Consider the following 22,178-nt stretch of genomic DNA (forward strand, 5'->3'; position numbering starts at 1 on the left):
TTATGGACTACCATGCATCTTCCTCGAACTTTAATATGAATACACTGTACAAACATGATTTATGGAGCCCTTGCTATAATCTTCAGGGGTGCCATCAACCTGCAACCAGTTTTCCAACTCTTGCATTAGATAAACTACCTATTTGGCTTAGAGTTTAAACTTTGTACTGAACAGCAAAAAAATTGCCACAAGTTTGCAAACTATCAGTTGCTTTCTAAAGAGTACTTTGAATGCAAGCTATTAACAGTACCTCACTGTCACTGAAGTACTGAGCTGGATCCAACCAACACTCAATAGTGATGACAAGGAAACTGTCAGTAAAGGCAATCTGTCATAGCTAGAATATGTCACTTGAGCATGTGATAAGGTACATCTGAGATCTAGAGTATTAATCCTCATAATTCTTAGAAGCTACAATAATACCCTGCTCTCAGCTACAACAGATTTTGGTACAGTAATTTCATGGGCTTTATCTCCACTTACTGTTTGCATACAGACATGCTGCTGAGCAACATACACCACAGCCCAGAATATGAAGGAGATGCAGAAACAGAAGTTATGAATTCGTGCAATTCAACTCCTCACTTGGTCACATGGAAAGTGCACTTCCCTCACAGGATTTTTCAAGGCAATTTCCACCATTGTTGAAAGAGAAATATGGATCATATATAGTAAAAGACTCTGTAGTTGATTGCAAACTGGAATATCTGCCCTATGAAGTACACTCACCTCCGTTGTGCCCATATCTAACATATGGTCATGGTGACTGAATTCACCAGCATCCTTCTTGCGGATGTTTTCAACAACAGTTTTTGTTATGGTTGCAACATCCAGACCTGGGTTAAAAGAGAACCATGTAAGAGCGATCATGAATTCAAACTTGCCACAAAACGAATTTCAGACTCCAATTGTTGATCTTATTCCTTGCTACCAGTAACTCTCATCAGTCTGTTCACACTCACATTGTCGGACTAAATTATAAGCTTTTGAGATACGTAATTTATTGCAGGTATTTTAGAAGAATGATATTTGAGATAACAGAGAACACCAGACATGGGAAAAAGAATACGACAACTAACAAGTTTTTCAGTCTGTGCTGGGGACCAGCATATAGATATATTTGCTAAGACCACTGATTCCTACAAATCTGATGGCAAGACTATGATTTGACAGGAATGTACCAGGAAAAGCTCAGAATAGTTCTTTTACAGATGCTGAAGCAGGATGGTTTTTTTTTTTGAAACCTTAGCCAAGTTTTTAAAAGAAAACGACTAAAAAATGATCGAAGAAAAGTCAGACACTGAAGTCTGCAGTAAATCTATCTCTTTGTGAATTTTGAGTGGCACAGAGGCATTGTCAAACAATGGACAGTGTGCTGCTTCACTGTAGTCCCTTTTAGTTTGATGTGTGGGCCTGGAAGCAAGCTTACGATTAATGCAAGCAACCCACCATGGCTAAGAAAGAGCACTATAAATAGGACCAAAAAAATCAAGATACTCATAACCTTCCTAAATCCACAAACAGGTTTGTATTTTTATAATTTGTTTTCTGAAATAATATGATCATGTCAAGCTTCAGAGCTTCAGCTTGAGGCAGGCAGCTGGCATTTACTTCCTGCTGTGTTTGGACATAATCCAGAAGCAAAAGTGATATTTAGTTTAATTCAGAAAAAGAATTGCAATTCCAGGTTAGTTGAAAACCACAATATACCTACTTGAAGAAGTGATCAGCAAATTAATTTTATTTAATTGAAAAATGAAGAGACACAGGAAGGAAACATTATCATCTTCATAGCTAGGTCTTGCATTAAAAGCTACTGAAACACAAAATAATCCAGCATATAAAATGATAACTGGAATATCAGTATATCTCACCTGCATCTTTCGCTAATTCAAGGCAGTGGTGGCGTTGATCACTTTCAATAACATCTTCGAGAAATAAAGCATACTGAGCAACAGCTAGCTCTGGGGGCAAGTGGCTAACATAAAATGCTATTAAATCTGTGTGCTTCTCAGATACCATCCGCTGCAGAATAAGAAGCAAATATTTAGAAAAACATACTATATTCCTCTGTGTAAACACATGTGTTTACACTTCTGTAAAAACACGTTTTACGTAAAAACATCAATGTGTAAGAGATTTCTGATTATTTTCTTCTGATAGAGGAAGATTCCACTTCTCAGCTTCTAAACAAGGATCAATAAAACTCTTATTCAAGCACTGCTGACAGAAACTCTGCATATTAGGCAAGCTTCCATGTATCTCTTCTCAAGAGACCATTAACTGTGTCACAGCTCTTTCCATCCTGTAACCTTAAGTCTTCTTTTCTTCCCCCTTTATGTTTAAATTACACTAGAGAAAGCAAACTATATTTTTGAAAGCTTACCTGAATGTAGGTCTTTAGGACTTCAACAGAAACTTCCTCCTTATTGCAAACAAATAAAAATTCAGTTTTAAATCAGATAATGTGGCACAAGAAAAAAAAAAGATACTTTACAGGGTATCACTATTACACAGACACAAGGTTATTTGCTTATCCTTGCTTCAGTTAATTTACACATTCAAACAGGCTCAGCTGGAAGAACTGTTTCTCTTGGAGAATGATTAAAAAAATAAGTCTTCTGATTCAAAGATTTAGTGTTCCAAGGATTTTCTTTTTTCAGCAACTGGATAATATAGTTTTCAGTCTAACTGCAAAGTTACTTTTAAAATTTTTTTCAAATCTTTCCATTTTACCTTTTTTTTTTTTTAAATTAATAAAATGTCAGGTGAACAGATGACTATTGCAGCGTGCTACACGCACTGTTATATTATAGAAAGTTCTAATCTTCTTCTGTACAGGTAATAAATATCACCTGGCTCATCTGTAATAGCCTACACTAAACAATCAAAGCACCTGAGACTGCTTTAGCTATGCTCAAGTGTTTGTTACTGTGAACTATCATTTTAGTTTTGTATGTGTAAATGAAATTAGAGATCTTCATCTATGAATTGTACTGAAACATCACATAAGGAACATCATAAAAGCTTGCACAACTGCCTCTTCCCTCTGAGGTCTACTGAGGGTTGATCGAGTAATCTTCCTGTAAATTCACTTACTCCAAAATTGTAGAGGCAGTAATCAACAGTTGCTTGCAATCCTACAATGGTATTTATGTAGGAAATTGCACCTTCTTTGTCTCCTCTGTTAAACTTATGCTAATGACTAGTCTTACCATACTTTAGCTTAAAGACCTACTCTAGCAAATTTTGAGTCTGGCTAAAAAATGTGTATGTATACACACACACACACACACACACACACACACACACAAGTTCCTCTTAATTAGCTAAATCTTAACTGCCTTCAAAATAAATTTTAACAAGGGAATGAAGCAATGATTAGAGGCATGAAAAAACATAACTCAGAGCTGTATTTAAATCATCTAATGAAAACACACATTTGTCTTTTGCCAAAATAGGTTACATTCAGAAACGTATTTGATACGTAAGTGCTTCTAAATTTTAAAATAGTAGAAAAGGAGAGCTTCTAATTACTTGTGATTGCCTCAGAAAAGAGTAATTACAGCTGTGTGACCCATCTGCATATTTAGCATAAATAGGCTAGGTAGCTATACTTAGTATATATTTTGAGAAAATATGAAAGTTTCAGCTAGTACCAATCACCTCAAGCAAAAACATTTATGAGCTTACAGCAATAGGTACAATTCCAAGGACTCTGTATAAGATCGGTTCATATTCAAAGCATCTTGGCTGCTATGAATAATCCTAACATTGAAGTTTGAGTCAGGTCCTTCTCAATAAAGGGCTTATGAGTAGGATCCACCATCCTCAAAAAATAATTTTCAAGCTGAACTGGAGGGGAGGAGGATGCTCGTTTCTAATTTTGGCTGTTGTACTTAGGCTCCAAGATCAACAAATACTATTTAAGCATGCAGCTCCTCATCGGCCTGGTAGCAATTTACCGTCATTGTATGTAGTTTATATATTTACACACAAGCCTTTCTACTTCAAAGACTAGCTATTGCTATGACAACAATTCAACTACAAGTGAACTTACCTTAGTCTGCAGACCCAAAGTGCGGAAAAACAGAATAAGATGTGTCATGAAACGAAGGAGGTGTCCTGGGAGCACACTTCTGTCTTTGGAAAGCCATCTGCTGAATTCTTCCATCAAACCTATAGCCACCAAGGAAAAGTCGATATTAGCCATATCACGGGGAAAAAACACCTCAGAAATATTTCAAAATTATTCATTTATTCAACAAATGTAATATAGCCTCAAAAGACAAACAAAACGGAGCAGCAACAGTTTTGGAAACATTTAACAGTTTCGCTTAAATATCTGCCATATGTATTTTGTCATTTCTCAGAAAACTTACAGCAATAGTCTTACATATATTCTGACACATTTACACGATTTCATGACTTCTTTGAAAACTACCTTGTATGTCAAACTGCAGAAAGTCCCTACAGTTCTTGATTAAAGAAGCAGCTTAGGTTTTAGGTGGAGCTTGCCTACTGTGTGCCTCTAAAATCCATTCACACATAAGTTTCTGGAAAGGTCACTAGAAATAATGTAGTCAGTTGACATTTAAAAATTACTCAGAGAAAAGCTCACCATCCACATCTCCCAGTATAATGAATTTCTGAATCACATGATAGTGTTCTTGATTCTCCTCTATAACCCTCTGGGGAAAGAGAAAGAAAGTTCAAACTTTGAATAAAATCTTATAGCATAATGTATAAAGAAAGCAAACTTATAAATAAAGCAAAGGTTCCTCCTTAGGGAAAAAAGCTATCCTATTTCAAAGGGTATTCTGCATAAAGAGCAGGAGAAAAGGCACTTGCTAGCTCAATGTCAAATTACAAGAATATCGACAAACTGAAAGAAAGAACCAGAATATAGATCTGTGGAGTTAATACTTTCATGGAAGAGACCCAAGACTAAGGGCTTTTTGCTCTGAAGAGGAGAACAAATAACAATGTTCCAGAGAATAGATTCTACAAAGTCACAGAAGAAACAACAATGTGTATAAATCCTTAAAGAAAAGGCTTACGAACCTTACTTGGGGAGGAGATTTTTTTTTCCGGTAGAGGAATTAATGCATGAAACGCAATTCAAATGCACCTGTAAGGTTGCTATATGGTGAGGACTGCACTAGAAAGGCAAAGGCAGCTGGGTGTATCTGTGCCCAACTGCATCAATCTATAAGCTGTCTTTCAACATGTCTTTGTCTTAGCAATATGATAAATGCTATATGTCTATTTCATCAAATAACAGTAAGTGCAGTTTCAATTTAATGTTTACGAAATTAACATATAAGTTATATACTCCATCTTAAATGAATTAAGCACCCTGGGTGTTGAAAGTAACAAAAAAACACAGGTTAAGCAAATATGCCTTTAGATTTTGAAAAGCCTGTTTTGAAATACACACACAAACCTCCTATAAAGAAAACTGAAACCTCCTACAAAGAAACAGTATGTAATCTATCTTTGCACATTTTATCAAAGCATTAAATATTTGATTTACTCTGCTTTGTATGTCTGACAACACTTGACAGTCAGCTGTTTCTTTAGCACACCCCGCTAGTTTGGCAGATATGGGGCAAGACAAAACCTGTATCTTTTTCATCATTAAAAGGTGGCAGCATATAGAAAAATCTATTTGAATTGAGAAATTACACATTACAGAGGTAGAAAACCTAGAATAAATCAGTCACTGTGCAATTTGAGCATTTCGTTAAATAGTGTAGTAAAAGTAGAACCTAGGGAATAGTAAAAAACGGTAAACAGTGAGGAGAAAGACTGTAGTTAACATGTACCTTTTTGTCTGTTGCCTGAAGTTCTTCAAAAACTTTTTCTGAAGTCCAGCTTCAAAGTAGGAGAGAAAAGGCAAAAAACATTACCTTGAATATTCCAAACAGATCATACAGGATCCTTTGTTGAGTGTAGGAGCATAATTTTACTTAAAACTTACTTCGTTTCTAAATAATCTCTAGGGAGCTCTTCCATCTCCTCTGCAGTTATTACTGAGGTTCGTATTTCCTGCTCAACAAGAGTGTCCACCATGACTCTGAAATATGCCCAAACAGTATCTTCCCAGGTATCGCAAACTGGAAGAAGCTACATATTAAAAAAACAGAGCAAAAATTACCAAGAGATGGAGAACTATCAGAATCCAAACAGAGCAACTGTAATTTAGGATCAGATTTCTGGGCACCAAAGCAGACTAATAACCACAGCAGCCTTTCCTTCATCAAAGCAGGATACAAAAAATCCTTCCACTGAATAAAGCTCTAGTTCCTTGATTATTTTATAACAAAGGTAGTCAACAGAAAGTCCTATCCTCCTTCCAGAGGCAGCACCACTCCAACACCATCCCCTCTCTTGTGTACCACCTCAGAAAACCAATCCAGATGAAGACTATCCACTTTTCTGCCCGATCACTTTTCAGAAGGATCACTTTGCCTTACTGGTTTATGTCATGGTTGTACAAGTCTCAGTGCAGTAGTGAGCTGTGAAAGGTAGGAGGAAGGGAGTATGCTGCTGTGGTGATATAGAGAATTTTATATCCAGTTCTTCTCTGAATCTTGCTAGACTCTTTCAGCATTGAAACCCTAGGACAAGTTCCAGAAAAACCACTGCATTTCATGAAACACTTCTCTCTTACAGTAATTTTAAAATTACTGAATTTTACTGAAATTACTGAAATTTAATTTCATTAAATGTCTCTCTGCTCTGTCACAGGAAGGTAAGCATCTTCTGTTCTGTAAGTCTGTATAATTTTACAATGCCTTTTTTCCTGTAAAAGAGCTAATTTTAAACTTCAATGAATAAAACCTGAAAACATTCCCTATTCCCCCTCTTTTTATTTTCTGAATTATCTTTATTTCTACTACATCATACCAAGATTGGGGGGGAGGGCGGACAGAAATCAAGCTCCTCAAGTAGGAGCTTACCACGGATTACTATAACAGCAAGGAAACTTTTTTGATAGTTTGCAACGTTCCTCATTGTTCTTAAAAATAAAAAAAATAAATTAAAAATCAGTAGTTAGGAGTGGGAGAGCACAAAAACATCTGAAGGATTAAAACTAATAAAAAGAGAAAACTAAAAAGTGAGCGTCATACAGAGTATAAAACCTATTGATAATGGAATTCAGGTACAGAATAATCTTCGGATACACCAACTCATCTGTAAGTATACTGTGCATGAGCAGGGCAGTGACTATATAAGCTCTTAAATAATACTGAACTAGAAAGGAACTAAAACAACATTAGAACTGTTTGTACTGAAAGTCAGCAGGAATAATACTAAGAAGAATCTAACGTATATTTAATTAAGGCATGTCAATCCTACAAAGAACATGTCTACTAAAGCAGCAATGTTTGTTATTGTCCTGTTTACTAGATCTTTAGAAGTACAATAACCAGTAATTGCAGTATTTCTGATATCACTGTCACATATGAGAAACAAAACGTACAACTACCAAACACCGCTTAACTATGAGGCCTGACATACCTGTTTGAGGTTTCCACTCAGTGCTGCATAGATTGCTCTCTCATATCTATTAAACTGCTCCTAAAATAAACAGTAGAAAAATACAACTTTCAATTACAAAGCATATAAGTTTTCTACTCACTTACATTTTATTAGAGATTAATCCATTACAAAATGTTTCATCTAACAGTTTCCAAGAAAAGCTGGAACATCACAGGACACATCAGGAGCCAAAACAAGAATAGCAAGTGACCTCCCCTTCACTAGCATTCCCTTGTAACTTATGTGAAAAATTTATATTGACCTGGAAAGAAAGCAGCCTTTTTCTTTTCCCATTCAATTAAGTCAAGATGAAAGTCAGTGTCAGCAGTTTCACTTTCAACCAAATAAAAAAGTCAGACATTTCCTAAGCCTGAAAAATTGGTGCTGATTATGTAGATTTCTCACTACAAGACATAAATACGTTGTTTCAGAAGTCCTCTTACAAACATTAATTGCCAAACTTACAAGCAGCAAACACAGAGGAGTTAGGTTTACTTAAAATCATATTACAGAGTTCAGAAAAGTTCCAATTTATATATTAATATCAAGCAAATCAGCATTGTCTTACCTCTTCAGCCATACGCCAACAACTTATTTTCCAAATGCACCTGTATGGATTCCCTTGAACAGGCTCCAGCTCTTTCCCTACATGCAAAGGATAATTAAAAAAAAGGGGGGGGGGGGGGCAGAGAGAAAGGTGCTATTAAAAAAAGAGAAACCGGTAACAAGGTAAAGCCTATTTTCTGTTATTAACCCAATTTCAATCCCTTTGGAACTCTTCCCAAAGCATTTTGCTGCTTTCGACTGGACCACAAGGTGGCTTTTCCAGGAAGCTTGGTAAATGCACATCTTAAAGTTACAGGATTTTGAAAACTTAGCTGCTAACTAGCTTTGAAGAAAATAATGTTTTTGACCACAACATATCTATAATGTTTACATTCGGAAAACACAAAAATAAGGAGAAAAGGAATTTTTATATCTTAAGGAATACAAACTTCTAAAAAATGTCACTGCTTCAGTGCTGCTATTCTGCATGCATCTGCATAAGGGTACGCATGATGAAATGAAAACCCACATAACAGCAGGCTAGGTAGGTACACTCAAAACAAGGCTAGGACACTGGTGAAGCATGCAGATAAAAGTAACAGGGTATCAGGATTTGAAAAGTAGGAAAGCAATATGCCTTCCAGACCTGGCTATGTACAACGCTTAGACACGTTCTTAAATTCTTTGCTAAATACTGCATGTCCTGAGCATAAAGAGAAGGAAGGTACTGTGTTATAAATAGGACCGTGTGCAAGGAACCTCAGAACCAAGGAGAAAGGTAATTTAATAACTTTCAAATATTTTAAAAAGCACCTCTTTTTCCTGCATTTACATTTGCTGAACTCTAGTCCTACTATACCTTTTTGAAGCTGGATATAGAGTCCAACTTTGGAGCCTGCAAGCCACAAAATGTTTGCCAGGTGGCACAATTCAGATATTGAGAAAATACAGACTGGAATATTATATGGAAGTGGAGAAGATCTGTCTGGAACTCTGAGACATCTATTTCCTAGTGATTATGCTTGATTTTCAGAAAGAAAGTGACTTTAGCATGTTAAGTGGATTCAGTGAATTCATACCTTCAACTAAAATATTCGTTTTTATATGTTAACACGTTCAACAGACATGATAAAACATTTCAGATACAAAAAGGGTTCTTAAGGTAAAAAGAAAGAGCTATTTCTCTTTGCCACAGACAGATATTAAGAGAAAGCCCTCTGCCCTATTTTTACATCTGTCTCAAATGCACTTTGAAATAGATACCTCCATTTATGTTAGGATCATGGTACAATTTCCATCCTTCCAAAGTTGCAGCTCTCCAGGCCTGACCACATCGTTTGCATAAGCGCTGTGCCTGAAAAATAATGATTTGCTCAGCAACAGACTTCAAGGTAGGAAAACTACCAGCTTCTCCTTTAAAAATTTGAACTTTATTAAAATAGTTAATTTGTGTAGAGATTCTACTATGCAAAAAATAAGGATAGAGAATCCTAAACTCAAAACAACTGAAAGATTTCAAAGTGAATAAAATGTCATCACTGGTTTTTTTACACTAAACACAGTTGGTATTTATAGCAATGTGAGAAATATGCTAGTCTCATCTTTGCTAGCTTAAACAGCTGTTACACATCCTTCTGGTAAGTTTAGTTTAAGGTGTCGTCTTGTTGCTTAGATGTATAACCCATCTCTTCACGCAGTCATCTACTATTCCAGTTAACTTAGCTTTCCAAACCTCTCATATACTTCTAAAAATAGCAATCCCACCTTTCCCATAATGATATTCAATAGTCTATGCACTAGCACAAACAGGTTTAAGTCAAAGCTATTTTGAATAGCATGGAAAGTAGAACAGAAACTGTACAAAAAAAAGCTTCCCCACAATTCTTCCAATCCTCCACCCCTGGAAAAAAAAAAGAAAAAAGTCAGCTACAGATTATCTAATTAGTCTCACTGGTACTGTTCCAGGACTGAGAAAACAGTATGAACAGTGAGAGAAATTGCAATATGCAGTCTTCGTTTGTTTAGCCAAATTCTGTTCTCTTCATACTGGAAGGCTGCAGACAGTCAGCCATTTTGGGAATGGTGACAAACAGTAAATTTAAAGAAGAGACAAGCCAGTTGTTCTAGCTTACCTGCTGGGTATTACCTATTGTAATAGGTAAATGAACAGAGGTTCGTTCTTAATTCAGAGTAAACTTGGAAGTATTTTAAGTTGCTCTTTCAGTAGTGAATAACCCACTGCATGCTTATCAGACAGCAGGGACATCATAGCAGTGACTACAGAACAACTGATGCTGCAAATTTATATTCATATTGCCCTGCAGCAACATTCTCATTTGCCTATACTATCAGAAAATTAATGGACGTGCACCATATTGGAACAGAATACTAGCAAGTAACCATATTCCTAAGTCTAAGGTCTTGGGCACAAGAATCTCAAGTCCCTTTTTTCCTCTCATTACTCAAATGTCATTATACATACATAAAGCCTAGTGTAAGGGAATCAGTTTCCAGCTGAGGCCTTTAGACAACACCACAATACAAGTATTTACATGATTAAATCATGAAAGTCACTTCACAACTGGGAATTGTTGTTTAGAACAGCTTTAGGACCAAAATTGCCTGGATGTTACTCAGCTAAGGATTAATGCAAAGTATACACGTCATATATTCTCTAAGATGGTGGAACAAGGACACTTAAAGTGGAAGAGTTAATGGGGGATAATAACGTGCTTTCTAGAATACTCAGATAAAGTCTATCAGAGAGTTTTCACTGCTGAAGACCCTGCCAAACAACAAAGGTAAGAAAACAAAAGGTAGAAAGCAAGCAAGAAAAAGTTGTTTTAACTAAGAAAGTAACCACTGTAAATAACCACGTTTCTTCTGATGGTGGTATTAGCCTATGGATCTTGTGCACTGGCCCCCAGTTCTCAGTCCTGGGACACACCTCCAAATGTGTCATTGCAACTGTTTGTACAACAAGGTGATAAAAATAGGCCTGACTCTCTTCCTTAATTCCACTCAGATCATATAACCCAAGGGAACATTAGATGAGTAGAGCAAGTAAAGTTTGCTTAATTTAATGCTATTTCTAAGAAAAGCATACATCAAACCTCTCTGTCTAGTTAAAATTGCAAGTGTGTTCTACTCTAATATATCTAGAAGGAAGCCTGTATGATAATCCATTGATTATTAGAGATGCAGTCAGGAAGTTCTTTGAAACATTCTGTGTGTTTTTCTGGCAGTGTTTAGTATCAAGCCACTACAGTAAAAAAACACTGTCGAGCAACCAAAAAAAGCAAAGATACATCATCTTTTCCATAACATGTATCCTACACCCAAAATTACTTAACTAAATGGAAGATTTTATTAAAATACTAATTTAGCAGTCCATCACTGTCAGTACTGATAATAAATTGAAAATTAAATCACTACAAGCCAAATTTAAACATTTTAGTATACAGCTTTTCATTAGCCTTAACAGTAAGATTTAAATAATTTACACTAGTTAACCAAGAAGATACTATAACTTTCTGCAGCTTACCTCATCTGTCATTCCTGCTCTGATGAGAGTGAAGAGATACTTCAATAACCTTGCATCATCTTCTCGGTCCAAATCATCAAGTGGCAGTTTCTGTCTTATAGGAGCATCTGGATCCTGCAAGGGAAAAAGTCACCATCCATCCACACGATGCCTATATGCCTCTTCCGATGATTTCCTGCGCTGTTTTACAATTTGGAGTCACTTTTTCACATTGGCACAACAATCTGTACGAACCATGTAATATCTAGCATGATACTTCCCTGTCTTTCCTCTCTCATTTCTTTTATTCCTCTTCTGTCACTGTTTCTATCCAAAGGAGCCATTGCAATTTATTTACTCCACCACCTTGTTTTTTGCCCCCAAACTTCTCATCTTCCAGCTCTTCTCACCTTCAGACATCCTTTCCCCTTCTGCCTCTCTACCTACCAAACTGTTCCTCCTCCTCCACCTTCTGACTGAGAAGGCTTTTCACAACAGCTGTACTTTCTTCTATTTAATCCAAACAGATTTTCTCAAGTCAGTCAATAAATACCTCAGATCACTGCCCAATTGAATTAATCTTCTACGACTGCTTTGCTGTCACTGAGACAGTTCATTACCTCCTTCTACCAGACAGTCCTTTCCCCCCTTAACTTCTCTTCTATTAGCTTTTACTACAGTAGCTCTCAAGGAATCCCATCAGGACTTGGTTTCATTGTACTAGTTACTGTATAAAGACAGCATGCCCTGACCTGCAAGGGCTTCCAGTTTTATAAGCTTTTCTGGTTAGGAAAATGAGTTTGTTTCAGACATAAAAAGTACTATTTAAACTAAATGGCTTTTTTAGACCACAGAGACCTGTGATGGCGGGTGGCGGTATGGAAGTGACTGCTGAAAGAAAACAGAAGTCCACATATCCCAAAAGGAACTCCAGAGGTGCCCTGCCTCACAATTTCTGTACTAATTTTCAGATAGTACTACTGCTTTTAGATAGTACAACTATCTAAAAGCTGGTGGAAGGCTGTGAAAATAGCATATATGCTCTCTCTAACCCATTTTGAAACCAAACCTTATTTTTAAATAATACTTACCAACTCTGTGACCAGAGCTCGAGAACTTCCAATGTACGTACTTAACTGTCGCTGCTTCAGGGTATGTAGTGTGTTCTCCCTGAAAGCAGTGAAATGCTTTTCAGAAAAATGCTTTTTTAGCAAGCATCTTTTAATGAGACACAAGTATTGAAAGATATTTTTTGTTACATGGAATATGGTTACAGAAGAGACACGCTTGGTTTATCAATGGACTGTGTTACTGTTGTGAAAATGGAACATTTCACAAGAAGTACAATATTAGAATCAATACATGTATCTTTGATTTCTTTCAAAAGCATCCATATTTTCAATCATTCCTGTATTTAACTATGAATTGATTTCTACATGAGCAAAACTTCCCACTAGCATTCACTATAAAGTCAGTCTAGGACAGAAATTCAACTTCAGTTCAGAAATTGAACACATGATTCCAAAAGCCTGTATTCACTGGCCATTAAAATCAGATTTATTCTAGACATCTAGCATGAAAGGTAGTCTTTGGTCTTTTCTGCCATAAAACCCACCACTGATAACAAAGATGACAATAACAGCTTCTGGTGAAGGGTCAGTTACACAAAGTGATGACAAGAACTTAAACAGGCAAAAATTAAAGCCAGACAAAGAAGTGACCACCTGAGAAACACATAATAAAAATGGTTTTATCCAGCATAAATAATAGGCTGATCAGCAGGTGACTATCTCTTATTGTGCCTTATTATGAAAAAATCAAATCTGCATCCAGGTTAAGATTAAATTAAGTTGCTTTGATGGTTTTACTTCCATCCTCACCTCCCAAAAGCAGTAACTGACTTTTGAGAAGATACACTTCAGTGGATGGGTACAAAATCTCAATTTTTACATCTAAGAATTTAAAGAAAAGAAGTGAATGAACTGAACAACTTTTAAAAATCCACTTTTTTAAGAGCGATTCTGTGTCTGTGCATGTGAATCTTACACTCAATGGGAGCATGTATACAATCAAAGAAATCTGAACTCACCAATACACAGATTTTGCATAAAACTCAATATTATCGGAAAAGTCCCCAATTTCATCCTTGGCAATGCTCTCTAGCCAATCTACCACCAGCTGGAATAAAATTAAATTGCATTTTTAAAACAAACATGTAACAAATAATATTTTAACTGCCCTCCTCTCATCTCTGGATATACTCGTTATCTACATGGTAACCAAAGGTGTACACATCCTGAAGACTATTCCACTTTGAAAGTATCCAATATGAAGGTTGTTTAGGCACTTGATCTCTATTTTTCACTAGATGCTGCAGTTACTACAGTGCTATTTAATAGTTTATTAATCACCATCAACAGTAACAGATGAGCCAAATGGGAATAGCTCTCAGCCTTCCACCCTCTCCAAGCTAGCCTGAAAAACATTTCTGATCTTTAGAAACTAAAGAGCATTATTTTTATGCATACAAAGACCAACACACTTTAGTGAATATAAAAAAAAAGTGTCAGAAACAGCTTTAAAAAGTGCATAGAGCATTAGTGTTATAAACATATAAGTGTCTACTGATCTATTTTCCATTCTCATCTTAAAAACTTTCCATCATACCTGGCTTTGCCGAACAACTGAATCTTTCTGAAACAAGTTGTCTACGTTCGTTTTTTCACTAGCAGTTAAAACCTATTTAAGAAAAAGCTGATTATTACTTCATGGAAAAGAAAACTTGTCACAAACCCACAAATACCAAATTGGACACATACTAACTCATAAACTTTCTACAAGTTCAGTATGCTACCTCTCCCCTACCCCTTTTTTAAAAATGGATGACACTATATATTTGTTTTATTTGGATGATCTTTTACATCCAGTTACACTAAAAACTGTAAAAATGAGATTCAGAATGTAATTCACAGATGTATGACCACAGAAAGATTCTACATAGTAGATCCATTGATTCCACTGACTGCACTCATATTATCCTAAATCCCATTTATTACTGTATACATAAAAAAAGATGACATTTTCCAAGACCATACACACACTTAACATGAACAAGCAAAAAAAACCTCCAAAACCCCCAAAACCTAACCCCAGAACCCTGATCCTTCTATCTGTTCTCCTGCATTAATTTAGCTTTCATTAGTCTTGCAACAAAAAGAGAACAGAATACGCATTTTCCTAAAAAACACAGGTAGGAGGAGACTGTTTTTTGGCACAACAGTGTTTAATTTAATAGTGACAACTTAGCAGTGGGAATCCTAGAGGAAGCTATTTTATGACTGAGAAAAAAGCAACTGCGATCATAAATTTTACAAAGGCAGAGTCACTTATTGTTTTGCCTTCCTAAGCATATTCTGGCAGCAACAGCTGGAAGCACTATATTGACATAGACAAGAAGACTACAGCTGAAAGAAGAATGCTAAAAAATTTGGATTTCTCTTGAGATAAATTGGAATCAGGATTGCAAAGGCTAGACAGCTTGAGAGCACATGTTCTTCTTTTAGGCAAAGCAAAATTATCTCTGACCTATGGGAACATTACAGCTACTGATGCAACTTTTAAAAAGAAATAAATAGTTATTTCTAGCGATTTTCCAAGTGTATGTGCAATACTTAAGGAAATAAAACAAAGTATAGTTTATAATATTTTTTACACTAGCATTTTCTTTTCAGAATTGAATATTTAAATTAACTTTTCACAATATATGAAATAATTTAATATTTGTCTTGATAAAAAACAAATCAGTCTCATTTTTTGTTCACATTCCTTCCTTCACCTTTGAATTTTGAGTGGCTGCAATATTGAGATTCTAAAAATAAAATACAAGCACTTAGCTTGTATTTAGCTTATTATATCGCTTAAAAAAACCTCCCAGAAGTCCAAGCTTACTGTGATATCAAATGCAGTTTCATCTTCCAGTGCAGACTGTATTCTGTCTCTAGAAATAAAAGTGCAAAACGTTAATGATTAAAATAAAGCTGAGAAAATTCAGCAGAATGCATAAGTGAAAGCCCTTAAAAATACCATTACAAAAATGTTCTTTTAAAAAGATACCAGAAGTTGCAAAGGTAATAAGAATAGGCCCGTTTACAACTTTCATTTCTGTAAATAGATAATAAATAGACATATATATCAGCACCTAGTTCCATAAACAGATTATTAATAGGAACTTAATTGCCTCACTGTGTATTTATAAACTCATTAAAAATATATCCAACAAAGTCAGGTCAGTGTAAAAACATAACATGCATTTCAAAGGAATTACCTATAAAGCGAGGACAACAGTCTCCAAGTTACCATCTCCTGCTTGAGAAGCCACAACACACTGGCAGTTTTTGAAAACTTTTGCTGTCCAGGAGTTGCCCGATAAACTATTTTCCCTAGTATATTCACCTGAGGTAAATAAATTTATACATAGTTAATATTGTCCATCGTTGTATTTTTTTTCCTAAGCCATTATAGCAATCTTTTCATTATCCTGAATGCTTTCAACAGCTAAGTTTGATTACCATCTCTCCAAAATAGGTAAATGATACTCCACACCATAAATTCCCTTAATTATTAATAAAAATAATATTAACACAGCCTAGAGGCCATAAACCAAGAGAGCAGCTTTGTTTTGCAATGCACTGTACAAAGCCAGGATAAAAACAGCTTATGTTGATCAATTAAAAAGCACCAGAAGACTGGGAGGGAGAGAAGACAAACATCGAAAAAAAATGAAAAAAACAGACCACACAAAAAACAAACCACCAAAATCCCCAACTTTTTTCCATATACATCAATACCAAACAAAGTCATAAAGTCAGCCCTACTGGTATTTGTGACAGCATTTATGCTTTTATCAGTGTCTGAAAGATACCCTTTCCTTTCTAGCTCTGTTAAATGAGGAAACCCAAACTGTTGGTTACCACATAATTTACAGTATCACCAAAAAGAAATTCTATTATCTTTTCCTTTATTTATTATGAAGAAAATTTGGACAATAAAGTCTTCTCCATCAGTAGCTAGTTCCAGAGCTCCTCCTACTTCTGAGAACAGCCCCAAACTCTTACATTTTAGGAGTACCCAATTTGTCAGGCATCAATATCTTCAATCAGTTTTCAAGTGGGAGGTGAGCAACAGATTTGGAGAAAAGAATGATGTGTACCACCACGATGCAAGAGAGGAACATGATCTTCTGTTCCCTTCTATCATCTCCCAGAATATATGAAAAGAGTTGATGGCTGCTAGAAGCCACTGGGCTGATCTCAGGGTACAGCAGAGAGGCAGCAGGAGAGCTCAGGGCTGCCCCTCCACCCCCATCTCAAGCCGCCTCAGCAACATCCAAGCCAATCCTTGGAGCAGCATCCTTCACTCTGCTTTTGTATGGCAACATGCAGTCAACTCCCCCCAATTCCACATGGCTTAAAACGACCACTCTATGTTCCATGATGTTGTAGATGGTATCCACATACTCTAACAGGAGGCATGGAAGAGACTTTCTTTTCCATTTAAGCTCAGAAGTTCCACCATCTCACAAAATAATCAAGTTCACATTTATTTTCCTTCTCTTGTCTGCTACTTGTCTGCTGTTCCACTTGGGAACACAGTTGTGGTACACACCTCATTGAAGATCGCAGCGTTCTCCAACTTAGCCAGCCCCAACAACAAATTTGCACAAAACAGGGCTAGCAACCTTCTACCAAGAATGCGCTTTCTTAACAATACACAGAGGTATGAAGTCTCTTTAAAAAAATTACCTGCCTACCTATCTCTTCTATGATCAACACTTATTGATAGAAGCATCATAGTGTCTTCCTTTCAAACTGTCAATCCCTGCTGATCCTGAACTGTCGGTCAGCAGCCAATCAAATAAAAAAAATATGTCTAAAAGCAGAGACACTTTAAAGCTAATGTTGAGCCCTCTACTGCCAGATTGTTAGTAATGTAGGAGAAAACTCTTAAAGCATCATAATACAATGATTTTATTTATTTATACCCAAGAGAAATAAGAACATTTTAATCCAGCTTATTATCATTAACAAAAAAAAAAATCTATACATCTGCTCGTGTTTATTGTCACTTGACACTTGTAGTGGAATGGCAGCCAGATGACATTTTCAGTATTCAGCAAGCTACACAATGGGTATTCCTGTGCCAAAGTAGTGTATGAGGAAAGAGAGATGCTATTCAGTGCTAGTGTTCAGTGACTCATAAGACTGCAACCAGCTGGAAGATTTAAAGTGTCTATGTTAAGCACTATGACTTCTCAGCTTAAAAAAAACCAGCAATACTACTTTGGGAAGGGACTGTAAAATAAAGTGAACAAAACCCCAAGCAAACTACTTACCTGACTGTTACAAATACTTTCATACTCATCCACAAGATCAAAAATGGTAGTTGATGTATGTTTCAAGAAGGAATGCAGAAAATCTGAGTACATGCTCATAGTAGCTAGAACAGATTTAAGAAGAAACAGCCATATTAGTCAGACACAATTTGGTAAAAAAACCCCAACAGACTACAAAAAAAGTCCTTCTGATAACAAGGCATATCATTTTTTGTAAATCTAAATGAAGACAATGATGATATGAACTATTTATATCCCATAAAGTCAGAAGAACTTATCAACTAAGATAGTTAAGACACACAGAAGCTACGAGGTAAGTCAAATACTTAAAAAACTTTTGCTGTAAACCTGTCATCTGTGAAAGTTTTACCAAAAAAATCATTTGCATATCTCCACAAAACTAATCCAGCTGGCATCTCACGTCACCAGAGCACCCCATTTGTGCCATCAGGTTCCACAGAAGACACAAAGTCTCAAAACTCCCATAACTGGAAGAGATTAACTTTCTGAACTTTTAAAACTAGACTGTTTTTAACAAAGGAATATCAGCAAAATAATACAGAAAAAAAAAGAACATATGTATTTATATCCCACTAATAAAAAATGTGGTCAATTATTATGAAAATTTCAGATTGTCTCACCAGCTTCCCCAGGATCATCCTCACGCAATAGTACAGCACTCATAGTGACATCTTCTGTTGCATTGGACATGTCTAGATTTACGAACTTTCCTGTCTGCTGAGGCGAGAGTGTTGTTGTCCAGCTAGTTTCATCCAACTAAAAGCAAAACAAGAACATAAGGAAAATGAATAGCAAATCTCAGACTATTATAAGCCTAGCTCCAAGTTTCTTCCTTCTATATGAATGGTATAAACAGAGCAATCCTAAAAAACTAATAATGAAATAACTGCCTTTAGATAAGGTGCCACTATGCCTTTAACAAACAGCTCTGAAAAGATAAATTTTAATCTGGGAAAAGGAAATTATCTTTTTTTTTTTCCCAGGAAATACTCAGGTAGAAGCTAATCTAATAAGACCGTTTACTTTAAAACACCATGTATCACTTTTCATCTTAAAACAAATAAATCACTCTAAACTTTCATTTCTAGTATGCTAAATGTTTACTTAGTATTTTGTCGTTTGAAGTAAAAAGACAGAATAACATTGACTAGGTCATAAAGCAGCTGTGAAAAGTTAAGCAAATTGTTAAAATTTGAATCAGAACCATTTACCAGTCTTTCAGCCTTCTTGGTGAACTGCTCAAAACCAGTTAATCAAATGAAGCAATACATGTTTAAAATAATAGCAAGTATCAGAATATTAAAGGGGGAAATAATGACATACCTATACTTCGTGGGGGGTATTTCAGGGTAGGTATTTGATAACATATCTGACATCAGAGCAGCAAAATGGCCAAAAGAGAAGATAGACTGTACACACACTGCACTGAGAGGACAGCTTCCTGTAGCTGTTTCCATGACAGCAATTGCTTTCTCAGCAGCAATTAATGCTATACAAAGACCTAGAGATGTGCCACTGGTTGATTCTTTTTTCCACTCTTAAAATGATCCCGCCCAAACAAGTACAAACAGGGAACCAGATGACATTGCTGTAGCAGTCGCTTAAGTATATTCAAAACCTGTGGACATATACCTGTTACTCTTCCTTTTATGCCCCAGTTTCTACCACAGTATTCCTCTTGTCTGATCTCTCTCTGCCATTACAGCCCTCTAGCCAACCAGAACAGAACGCTATAAGCACTCTGACTGCAGAGTAAAAATAACAAGAAACTCAGTTCCAGTAAAATCATTTCGGGTCTCTGTGGGAAATGCAAAAAGAGCTGATAAGTGTTCTTATCTACCACAAACTTCCACAAGACATAATTTTAAGTCCTTTTTCCATCACCCTCCTGTGAAAGCCTTTGTCTAGTCCCAAGTTTCACCCTGCTAATCTAAACAGGATTCAAGTCAGAGCACTAAATGCTAACCTAAAATGTACTCCACTCACAAAACACTAGTTACAGAATGACAAGAGGCTCTGAATCAGAGGAAAAGTGGCACTGCTAAGAGCTGTATACATGTTGGTCAACTAGGCCCCAGAACCTGATAATTTAAAGAAACAAATGGACTGTAACAAACTATAGAAACAACTAGAAGGGAGAATGAATTAAAATGCACATACAGAAAGACATCTTAACTTGTTTTGAGTTAATTTAAAAATAAACAGAGATAAAATACTTCAGATGTCCCTACTGATAAATTTTCTAATCAGTGTTTTTCCAAAGACATTACAGTAGAAGATAATTATCATCTGAAAAGTGATCAGAAGAGCTTGTTCTTTGAAGTCCAAACTTTAACATCCGAGTGAAGCCTAATACTGGAGAGTGCTAAAATAAGAAAAATTCTGAAGGTTTAACTTGCTGACATAGAACAATTGTCTTTGAAGAATTTGTAAACAAGCAAAGTCAGGATTTTTGTAGTTAGAAGCTGATGTTATAAGGACTAGCTTAACACACATCGTGTATTTAGCAAGTCCTTAAAATCCCCCATTATTCCTCACCACATCATCTCAAAGAACACCACAGAAATAAATAATACTAATAGCAAGCAGCAACAGTAGTACTAGCAAGCTTGTACCACCCACAGTTTGTCCTTGGTGCAAACACCACTGAAACACTGTAAACTTGTAGTTTCTTATAAGTTTCACAGAAGCAAGAAGAGAAGAAGGTGCTCTAACCATCTTACCATTGACAGATTGCCAAAAAGTCCAGGAGTTGGTAGAATCAGAGGAGATTTCCCTCCTGTTCCCAGGATGGCAGACATATCTGATGGCTTCATGGAGCTTCGATTTAGTGCAGTAGTTGAAAGAGACCGTGCCTTTTCTGAAAAGAAAAAGTATTTAAGGCCACTATGCTCTATCAAGGAGGTCCAAAAGAAATCTTATAATGGAGATTGAAGTATTTATGAAATCCTGCTCCGTCACACAAGAAACAGACAAACCAACCTGATGGAGAAATAACTTGCTCCTGTCCATCTTCATTTTCCTTCCATCAGAAGGCTTGTACCAAAGCCACAAATGCCAATTATAAAAGAAAAAGAAGTCTTAGGCCCAACAACAGTTAGAAATAAGGTTAATTATCAATAATAGAACTTAATAATCTACATATCTAGTTACTCTGGAGTTATACGAACACCCTGCTAACCAAGTCTGGAGCATACTCAAGCCCTAGTTTTTTAAGTAGGACATGTATAAACATAAAGACAAAGCCCATCTACTGTCATTTCAGTTCCCTCTCAAGTGCAGCAGCATTCCAGATAGAAGTCTGAAGCCAGGTTGAACGCGAGTGTACATATGCACCAAATATGCGATGCACCTTCGGTTACTAGAGTTCACTAGTAAATACACACCATTAACATAGACAGCAATAAATCTCAAGTCACTCTTCCTTGGAAATTGGTCTCCAAACCCTTAAAGCAAAAGGCAACCACAAGTCTGCTCCACCAAGCACTACATCTGCTCCAGATAATCCCGCACATGAGTGCAACGGCTGGTGTTCCCAGGAATATCTGACCCATGTTAAAAATGGAGACACTGCTATGCAAGATGATAAATGCCACAGCCTATGACAACAGGGAGCTCCACCACAACAGACCTTCATACAGTCCAAAGACCACAAAATTTGCATCGAGACAGTAGCTGCTTTGGTCCCCTTATCAATCACAAACAGCCTGGGAAGCCACCTAAAAACATTGACAGTGACAGCCAAATCAGGAGATGTGTCAACAGTGGTAAAGAGGGAATGACACATAGTCCCAACATTTTGTTAGAAAATTTGGAGAGAGAAGTGCTTGTACAACCCTCAACAGCAGTTCTTGATAACAAGACAGCTTCAGTCAGCATTGAGATCATTAATGTTTCCTTTTGCACTGCTGGAATCAGAGGCATCAAAGATGCCCACAACGGCATATACAACCACAAAATAAAGAGCATGTCCAGGGTTTCTATCAGATCATCCAGTTTGGAAGCAGAAAATCAAATGCCTGTGGCACTTTTTTTTTTTTTCCAGTGCCTGAGGTAAAAAGAACTTTCTTGGAATTTCCCTGGTCCTGAAGGTCGCCAAGAGTATATCTCGTCAGATCTCCAACACCCTCAAATTATAAGGGGGCAAGG

The 22,178-nt window shown here is 36.4% G+C and overlaps 1 protein-coding gene across 2 annotated transcripts in view; it reads right to left on the minus strand.

Annotated features, from left to right (window-relative positions):
* The window catches only part of NUP107 (nucleoporin 107), a 31,503-nt gene that overhangs the window by 3,571 nt on the left and 5,754 nt on the right, over window positions 1-22,178 (minus strand). Inside the window, exons 1-20 of one of the 2 annotated variants that reach the window (XM_075057810.1) lie at window positions 21,012-22,126; window positions 20,753-20,889; window positions 18,650-18,785; window positions 18,009-18,112; window positions 15,942-16,069; window positions 15,566-15,614; window positions 14,285-14,356; window positions 13,707-13,795; window positions 12,709-12,787; window positions 11,639-11,752; window positions 9,358-9,448; window positions 8,117-8,193; window positions 7,528-7,587; window positions 5,984-6,129; window positions 5,829-5,877; window positions 4,622-4,691; window positions 4,061-4,179; window positions 2,387-2,425; window positions 1,875-2,025; window positions 730-836 (exon numbers count right to left, since the gene is read on the minus strand). In XM_075057810.1, the coding sequence (XP_074913911.1) occupies window positions 730-836; window positions 1,875-2,025; window positions 2,387-2,425; window positions 4,061-4,179; window positions 4,622-4,691; window positions 5,829-5,877; window positions 5,984-6,129; window positions 7,528-7,587; window positions 8,117-8,193; window positions 9,358-9,448; window positions 11,639-11,752; window positions 12,709-12,787; window positions 13,707-13,795; window positions 14,285-14,356; window positions 15,566-15,614; window positions 15,942-16,069; window positions 18,009-18,112; window positions 18,650-18,785; window positions 20,753-20,845 (1,773 nt within the window). In that variant the 5' untranslated portion in view covers window positions 20,846-20,889; window positions 21,012-22,126. Of the gene's footprint in view, window positions 1-729; window positions 837-1,874; window positions 2,026-2,386; window positions 2,426-4,060; window positions 4,180-4,621; window positions 4,692-5,828; window positions 5,878-5,983; window positions 6,130-7,527; window positions 7,588-8,116; window positions 8,194-9,357; window positions 9,449-11,638; window positions 11,753-12,708; window positions 12,788-13,706; window positions 13,796-14,284; window positions 14,357-15,565; window positions 15,615-15,941; window positions 16,070-18,008; window positions 18,113-18,649; window positions 18,786-20,752; window positions 20,890-21,011; window positions 22,127-22,178 lie in introns of those variants that run through there. The other variant, XM_075057809.1, reaches the window with a different exon arrangement.

Source organism: Buteo buteo, chromosome 26 (assembly GCF_964188355.1).
Source record: "Buteo buteo chromosome 26, bButBut1.hap1.1, whole genome shotgun sequence".
NCBI lineage: Eukaryota > Metazoa > Chordata > Aves > Accipitriformes > Accipitridae > Buteo > Buteo buteo.